This window comes from Quercus lobata, chromosome 12 (genome assembly GCF_001633185.2).
Source record: "Quercus lobata isolate SW786 chromosome 12, ValleyOak3.0 Primary Assembly, whole genome shotgun sequence".
Lineage (NCBI taxonomy): Eukaryota > Viridiplantae > Streptophyta > Magnoliopsida > Fagales > Fagaceae > Quercus > Quercus lobata.
Genome location: NC_044915.1, coordinates 15,725,409 through 15,734,574, shown reverse-complemented (window position 1 = coordinate 15,734,574; position 9,166 = coordinate 15,725,409). Strand labels below are relative to the sequence as shown.

Sequence of the window (9,166 nt, the reverse complement as noted above, 5' to 3'; positions counted from 1 at the left end):
AGAGTTGGTGATCTATTTTTTTGTCGAATTCGAAAAAAAATTAATTAATTATGCTATTATTAAAAATATCTCTGAATAGGCCAAGTGCATTTACCCAGCGGCTGCTTCTTCAAAGAATATGCCACTTGAAGACATGTGGCTTGAAATAACGTCACTTGGAATAATGCCACAGGCTCGGTTATATCGTTTTACTGTGTATGGTTTGAATTAGTCTACATGTCCCTCATCGTTTTTAATGTTTTTGTAACGTTTCGCCTTTTAACTAATTAATTATTATTGCTTAGTGTTATATATATATACTAGAATTTCCAAGGGAAAAAAAGTAGTATACACAGTTTAGGGATGATTCACTAACATCGGATATATAAAAGCAAAACAAGAATTGTCTCTTTCTTAGACCAAGTGTGCGTTTGTGGCCAAATTTGACTCGAAATTGCTAGACTGAAACAGTGGGTCATTAATCATTTTATAAGATACATTGAAACTTGGAAAGTGCATATTCACACACACACAACACATAATAGAAAGAAGTAAAAATGGATTCCAAGACACCAAAGGCCGATAAGCCTCATGCAGTTTGTATTCCATTTCCAATTCAAAGCCACATAAAAGCAATGCTCAAGTTTTCAAAGCTTCTCCACCATAAAGGCTTTCACATAACCTTTATTAACACTGAGTTCAACCACCAGCGTTTTCTGAAATTTAGAGGTCCCAACTCCTTAGATGGTTTGTCTGACTTCCAATTCAAAACCATTCCAGATAACCTCCCTCCATCAGATCTAAATGCCACCCAAGACCTCTCTTCTCTTGGCAACTCCATTATGAAAAACTTCTTGGCCTCATTTTCTAACCTTCTTGTGAAACTCAACAGTGCAACTTCAAACGTTCCTCCAGTGACTTGTATTATCTCAGACGGTTTCATGCAATTCACCATCAACGCTGCACAGGAACTCGGAATCCCAATTCTAATGTTCTTCACTGTCTCCGCTTGTAGCTTAATGGGTTACATGCAAATTCCTCGTCTCCAGGATAAAGGCATCATTCCACTTAAAGGTGTGTAACAAAAAAATACGAAACTCCATTGAAATCTTGCATTAATTTATTAGAGCAATTGCACTTTTGGATTATTAATTATTATTATTTTTTTGGAGAAGAATTATGAACTATGAATTATGAATTATTATTATTATTATTATCACAGTTACAAACTTGCAATATCCATCTTTACTTCGTTAGTTTAAAATGTAGCAATATCCTATTTTATTTTATTGTACTGATTCTACTGAACACTTTATTCCTCTATTATCATTTTATATTAAAAACTCAATTTTTTTTGTTAGTCGAAAATGGGTCTGAACCAACATTTAATGACTTTTATACCCTCTCATAACAAACATATCGCATCCGCACAGTGATACACAATTGACAATTTGAAGGATTATAGTTGTGCATATGTGACGTGTTTGTTATGGGAGCGTACTAAGACCATCATTGTGTTTGTTATTGGATGGTAAATATTAATACCATTAAAGTGTGGGTCTGGCCATGTATTTTTTTTTTAAATTGAATTAATTTTCTTATTTGACAAAAACACTAACCTATGGAAAAAAAAAAAAAAATGTTCATTACAACATTGCTATGTTTAAACTAAAATGAGAACATTGCAATTTTCTTATATTATTAAGGGGATAAAGTGTAATTTTTCTGTTTTATCATGGTTAAAAATAAATTTAATTTTAAGCTGAAAATATTCTGTCTCTTTGCAGATAAGAGCTATTTAACCAATGGGTATTTGGACACAGTTATAGATTGGATTCCAGGTATGAGAGGCATTCGACTCAAGGATCTCCCAAGTGAGGTTCGAACCATAGATCCAAATGATGTTGTCTTTAAATTTGTGATCGAAACAGCAGAGAGAGCTCCTACGGCTTCAGGAATTGTTATTCAAACATTTGATGCATTAGAGCAAGAAGTTTTGGATGCTCTCTTGACCATGTTTCCTCATGTATATGCCATTGGCCCCCTCCAACCACTACTCAGTCACTTAACCAATGACCCTTTAAAATCAATTGGATATAGTTTATGGGAGGAAGAAACTGAGTGCCTCCAATGGCTTAACTCTAAGGCGCCCAACTCTGTAATATATGTGAATTTTGGTAGCATAGTTGTCATGACACCAACACAGTTGGTTGAGTTTGGTTGGGGAATTGCAAATAGTAAATATTTATTTTTGTGGATAATTAGACCTGATTTAGTTGTTGGTGAATCAGCAATATTGCCACCTGAGTTCAAGTTAGTAACTAAAGAAAGGGGTTTGATAGCTAGTTGGTGCCCTCAAGAGGAAGTGTTGAACCACCCCTCAATTGGAGGGTTCATAACACATAGTGGGTGGAATTCAACTATTGAAAGTGTGTGTGCAGGAGTACCAATGCTTTGTTGGCCATTCTTGGGAGATCAACAAACAAACTGTAAGTATACTTGCAATGAATGGGGCATTGGCATGGAGATTGATAATGATGTCAAGAGAGAGGAAGTGGAAAAGATTGTGAAAGAGTTGATGGAAGGAGAAAAGGGTAAGAAAATGAAGAAAAAGGCCATGGAGTGGAAAAAGTTAGCTGAAGAGGCCACTGAGCCACTTGGTTCTTCATCCATTAACGTGAAGAATTTGGTGAATGAAGTGCTTTTATTGAAATGATAGATATTTTAGAAATAAAAGTGATAAAAAATTTATTATAATTCGCGAAGATTTATTATAATAGCATGAATGTACCAATAATGCATTACATAATTATGTTAAGTGAATTTTACTAATCATGATTCAAACTTATTATAGCCTTTTGTAAATCCAATTAAAATTAATGCCACTTTAGATTCTAATTACTATTATACTCTCTTCTATAAAATGTTTATATTCATTCCTGCTATTCAACCATCTCTTATTTTAGGCTTAAAAAAATATCCTAATTTTATATTCAATTTAGAAACTCATATTTGATTATTTTATTTTGATTAATCTATACTTTATTTGTGATTTTTTTTAAAAAAAAAAATCATTTTTTTTTATTTGCATCAAATATCTCAAATTTATTTGCTTATTGTGATAAATATATTGAGATCCTATCAATCATGCTTTGTCCAAACTTTTTCTTTTAATAAATCTTCCTCTTTGATAAATATATTAAGGTCCTATCATCACGGGGAAAAAATATTTCGATGGTCCAAAGTTCAGCTTTCTGGCCCAAATTTTGACGAAATAGCTAGATTGAAAAAAATGGTTCATTTATAAGATACAATAAAGTGCATATATAGGTCGGCTTCACAGCCCAAATTGTCCCCAAGGGTAAATACATGTGGTGGTTTGGCACTCTATTGGAAGGACGGACTTAACCTCAAAGTTATAGATTCAACACCAACATTCATTGATGCAGTAGTTAACTCAAGAATGGATGACGCCTGGCGGTTAACGGGTTTTTACGGAAACCCAATAACAGCCAACCGGGAACATTCTTGGGCAGTACTAAGACACTTCTGTTTGAAGATGGACTTGCCTTGGCTTTGTGTGGGGGATTTCAACGAAATCACCAAAGCCGAGGAGAAGACAGGGGGTGCTCCAAGACAAGAACGTCAGATGAGAGAATTTAGGAGTGCTTTGGACTTTTGTCAATTTCGGGATTTGGGTTTTGTTGGGCCACCTTTCACATGGTGTAATAATCATTTTGAAGGAGAGATGATATGGATTCGGCTGGATAGAGGGGTAGTAACTCCATCTTGGTTTGAATTGTTTCCAACAGTTCGACTTCCACATCGAAGGTAAACTATTTGACCATTGTCCATTGTGGTTATGTTCTGACGATGAAAATGTTAGATTTTATAAGTAATCCAGGCCTTTTCACTTCGAGCCTGTATGGCTGAAAGATGAAAGATGTGAGGGGATCATCAAATCTGCATGGGAGGGAAAAAATACGGGTGAACCAGTTAGGAGGTTAACGTGCAAGATGGATGCTTGTAGATCGAGTTTGCAAAAATGGAGCAGGCTTTCTTTTGGCAATATTCACCATCTGTTAGCTCAAAAAAAGAAACAATTAGCACAAGCAGAACTCATGTCCATGGTGGGGATGAATCATGATCAGGTCCAGTTGCCAAGAGGTGAGGTTTATGATCTTATGGTGAAGGAAGAATGTTTGTGGCATCAAAGATCAAGGGTAGATTGGCTGAAGAGTGGGGATTTGAACACCAGCTATTTTCATAGCCAAGCTACTCACCAAAACAAAAGAAATTTTATTTCCAAATTAATTTTGGAGGATGGGTCTGTGGTGGATGGTGATAGGCAGATTGGAGAGGCATTGGTGGATTATTTCAAGCAAATTTTTACCTCCACTTCCCCTTCAAGTTTTGAACAGATTCTTTGAGGCATTGACACAAAGGTTACCCCAATGATGAATGCTGAATTGGCTCGAGATTACAGAGCAGAGGAGGTGGAATGTTCCTTGAAACAAATGAAGCCACTAACAGCACCAGGACCAGATGGTATGTCTCCAATTTTTTTCAAGTCTTGTTGGAACTTTATTGGCAAGGATGTAATTGATGCTTCTCTAAAAATTTTAAATTCAGGGTCCATGCCTAATAGCCTAAATCACACATTCATCTCCCTGATCCCAAAAATTAAATCACCTGAAAAAGCTAAGGACTTTCAACCTATAAGCCTTTGCAACGTCCTATATAAAATTATATCCAAAACCATAGCCAACTATCTGAAAAAATTACTTCCCAAGCTAGTCTCGGAATCACAAAGTGCCTTCCTATCAAACAGATTGATCTCTGATAACATCCTTGTTGCATTTGAAACCTTTCACCACCTAAAATCTAAGAGAAAAGGAAAAACGGGGCTGATGGCCCTAAAGCTCGACATGAGCAAAGCTTATGATAGAGTGGGATGGATCTTCCTTGAAAAAATAATGGAAAAATTGGGTTTTGATAGGAGGTGTATTTCACTTATCAGCTTATGTATCAGACCTGTGTCTTTTTCGGTTTTGGTTAACAGTGAACCACATGGTAATTTTACTCCTAACAGAGGCCTCTGTCAAGGGGACCCGTTATCTCCCTACCTATTCCTATTGTGTGCAGAAGGGTTACACTCTCTCATACAACAAGCTGAAAATGCAGGTTCAATCAAAGGAGTTTCTCTTTGTAGTGCAGGGCCAAAGGTTTCTCATTTGTTCTTTACAGATGACAGCTTGCTTTTTTGTTGAGCAAATACCCAAGAGTGTGCCACTATTTTAGAGGTTCTGCAACAATATGAAGAAGCTTCAGGCCAACAAATCAACTGAGACAAAACACAACTTTTTTTCAGCCCCAATATAGATCCATACATGCAGGAAAATATCAAAACCCTTCTTGGGGTGGCGATTACTTCCAATTATGAAAAATACCTCGGTCTGCCATCATTTGTGGGGAGAGCTAAAAGGCAAAGCTTCAATTATATTCGGTAAAGGATTTGACACAAAATGCAAGGCTGGAAAGAAAGATTATTGTCGCAAGGTGGTAGAGAAGTTTTGATAAAAGCGGTCCTCCAACCAATGCCTACTTTCACCATGGGATGTTTCAAAATCTCAAAGAGTTTATGCAATGATATTGAAGCTCTTATCAGGAAATTTTGGTGGGGGTACAAGGGAGATAAAAGGAAAACTCATTGGGTGGGATGGAAGAAACTATGCCAAATGAAAGACCAAGGGGGGTTAGGATTCAAAGACATTGAAAATTTCAACCTTGTGATGTTAGGCAAATAGGCATGGCAATTGCTCCACAATAAAGACTCCCTTTTCTATAAAGTCTTCAAATCAAAATATTTCCCGGATTGCACTATTCTGTATGAGGGGGTAAAGTTGAACGGGTCATATGCTTGGTTAAGTATACTAAAAGCAAGGAGGGTTGTGTGGTTAGGGTCGAAGTGGAGGATAGGAGATGGGAAATGTGTGAGGATCCGTGGGGATAAATGGCTGCCGGATTCACAAGCAAGCAGGGTGGTATCGCCCCAAAAAAACTTTCCCAACAACACAAAGGTCTGTGCTCTCATCGATGAGGAAAGGGGCAAGTGGCTAGAAGACAGAGTGAGAGAGGAATTTCTCCCCCACGAAGCAGAGGCAATAATCAGTTTACCTCTAAGTAACTTGGGCACCGAGGACAAGCTGATCTGGTCTGCCACAAACAATGGTTGTTACTCTACCAAATCTTCGTATCACCGTCTCTCAATGGAGACAGTAGTTTCAGTACCTGGTCCATCTAACCCGAATGCACACAGTCAGTTTTGGAGGCAGTTGTGGTCACTGAAGGTGCCGAATAAAATACGGCATTTCCTGTGGCGGGCTTCCAACGATTCTCAGCCTACAAAGAGAAACTTGCAGAAACGGAATATCTTGCTGGAGTCGACTTGTGAGCGCTGTGGTGACAACACTGAGGACACAATACATGCACTTTGGGGCTGTCCGATGGTTAAAGGCACTTGGTGGGAGCTGGAACAATGCAGAGCGTTCTTGTGGGAGAAATTCAAGTGCTTCCGTGATTTGCTCCAAGGAGTCTTTGCACAAAACAATTCGCGAATGGCAGAGTTATTTGCGTACATTGGATGGAGTATATGGCACAATCGGAATGCAAGGAAGTTTGGGATGGAATTGATCTATACTGATGCAGTTCAACGTCTTCCGGAATTCCACTCAGCGCAGGACCCACCACTGACGCAGGAAGTAGCCACTTATCCGACCCATTGGTTGCCACCCCCACCGGGTTTCTATAAAATAAACTATGATGGTGCAACGTTTCAGGATGTGGCAGCGGCGGGGTTGGGTGTAGTGGCAGGTGATTCAGACAGTCGAGTTATCGCTGCACTTTCAGAACGTATTTCCCTCCCCCCAACCGTTGAAGCCTTGGAAGCTTTAGCTTGTAGGAAGGCAGTAGCTTTTGTCACTGATCTGGACATTCAGGACGCCGTGTTTGAAGGCGACTCAGAGACTATCTACAAGCATCTCAGCTCTGATCAGCCAAGCATGGCTGCCATTGGCCACTTAGTTGATGAGGCACGCAAGTTAGCAGCGACTTTGAGGAGTTATCAGTTCTCACATGTCAAGCGCAACGGTAATATAGTAGCAGCTGATAAATTAGCGAAGTTAGCTAAGACCCTGTATGAACCAACAATTTGGGTTGAGGATATCCATAGAGATGTAGCTACTCTTGTAGTTTCTGACAGAAGTTTTCTGTCCTATTAATGAAGTTTCACGATTGGTTTCTCAAAAAAGAAAAAAAAAAAAAAGGCTAGCTAGATTGAAATAGTGGGTCATTATAAAAATAATAATTTATAAAAAAAATAAATAAATAAATAAAAACAAAGAAAATACTGGGTCATTTTACATATAAGATAAATTGAGGGTGCGTATACCCTTGCAAACATAAATGACAAAACTATTTTCAGTTTTTCACACAAAACCCTAACTCTACTACCATAGGTTACTTCCTACTTGCGTATGCGGTATGCCTAATTATGTTTACATATATAGGTTGGTCCATGAGTGCGCATGAGGCCGCTAGAAGAACAATTTGTGGAAGTATTTTTCAAAAGAAAAGACGCAAAACCTAATCCTACATTATTGAGGGACTGTTTTTGCACCCCAATTTTAAACTATAAAAAGGGCCTTCTAGACTGTTGCAAAGCATTAACAAACAATCGGAGAAAAACACTCTAAAAGAGTGCATACAAGCACTCAAAGAGAGTCTTCAAAAGAAAGAAAAGAAATGGATTCCAGCACGTTAGTAGCTGATAAGCCTCATGCAGTTTGTATTCTGTTCCCAATTTAAAGCCACATAAAGGCAATGCTAAAGTTTTCAAAGCTTCTCCACTGTATGCATAAAGGTTTTCACATAACCTTTTTCAACATTTGTAGACATTATATTTTGTACCCATTAATAAATTTTGGTCCCCGACCCCAATGATGAGTTTGACATATGTCAACCAAGGGTAATTAAAGAGTTCACAATAATTTGGAAGTAATTACAACTCAAAAGTACTCAAGTCACTTTGAAATCGATACTAAAAAATGACATTTGCTCACTCTTTTGACCATAACTTTTGATCCACAGAGAATTTTGTGTGAAGTTTCTTTCATTGGAAATTAAACATCCTGGGCTTCAATTTAAACATAAATTTTGCCTAATTTGAACTTACATCAAGTAAGTTATGACTATTTGAAATTGGGCCAACTAGTCAGTCCGATTTTCTGGGTTTTAAAATTTAATTTTAAGAGCCCAAAACATCATGCTTTGATGTGGGCCGGCCCATAGACCCTTAGAACGTCCAAAGACAATTACAAAGCCTCAAAACCCCTATTTTTAACTTATAAATACTCATTTTATATCTCCAATCAAAACCCTAGATAGGGAGAGTTTTGTTTTAGCCTCCATCTTCTTTAAAACCCTAATTCTCTTTGGCGTAAATGCACTTTTAGTCCCTACATTTTGACCCGATTTCTATTTTGGTCCCTATATTTTATTTTTACCACTTTTAGTCCCTAAACCAATTACCGCGTGACATTTAAGTCCTTACCGTCACCCAACTAACAGAAAATACTGACGTAGTTGACGACACAGTAAAATAATAATTAAAAAATCTATTTTGGCATTAAAAAATTGCCACATCAGCGTCTAAATTTAATATAAAAAAAAAATTAATTTATTAATTTTAACTAAATGAATTTTTTTTAAAAAAAAAAAATACTCGGGAAGAACATGATGAAAACAAGAACTCCAACCCAGATCAAAGAACTCAAGAACACAAACCTAAACACAGAATTTTCTTTCCTGACCCGTGATTGCCCTCAAATCACAACCACAAATCCACCAAAATCTGCCACAAAACCATCAACTATCCACAACAAATCCAAAACAATAAACCCATCCACTACCCAGACAAACCCATCAGAGCAAACTACCCCACCCAAATCTGATTGAAAAAAAAAAAAACCTCAACTAGTCTAGGCGCCATTCCTCTTCGATCTGAGAACGAAACCCATCACCAAACTCCAATCTGTGAACGAATCCCACCACTAAAATCCGATCTATGCCATCACCAAAACTCACCACCAAACTCCAATCTCAGCCACTGAAACCCACCACCAAACTT

At 37.6% G+C, this 9,166-nt stretch overlaps 1 protein-coding gene across 1 annotated transcript; it reads left to right on the top strand.

Moving 5' to 3' along the window:
* The first annotated feature begins 437 nt into the window (after window positions 1-437).
* LOC115971046 (7-deoxyloganetin glucosyltransferase-like) lies at window positions 438-2,814 on the top strand. The gene is made up of 2 exons (XM_031090719.1): window positions 438-1,053; window positions 1,767-2,814. Exons 1-2 carry the CDS (start codon window positions 537-539, stop codon window positions 2,693-2,695), a joined length of 1,446 nt encoding a protein of 481 aa, XP_030946579.1. The 5' UTR covers window positions 438-536; the 3' UTR covers window positions 2,696-2,814.
* Window positions 2,815-9,166: the final 6,352 nt, after the last annotated feature.

What these genes read in the sequence shown, in the direction of transcription:
- LOC115971046 (XM_031090719.1), top strand. Translation starts at nt 537, where the DNA reads ATGGATTCCAAGACACCAAAGGCCGATAAGCCTCATGCAGTTTGTATT. An exon ending in AGGCATCATTCCACTTAAAG is followed by an intron (nt 1,054 to 1,766) that starts GTGTGTAACAAA and finishes GTCTCTTTGCAG; the next exon opens with ATAAGAGCTATTTAACCAAT.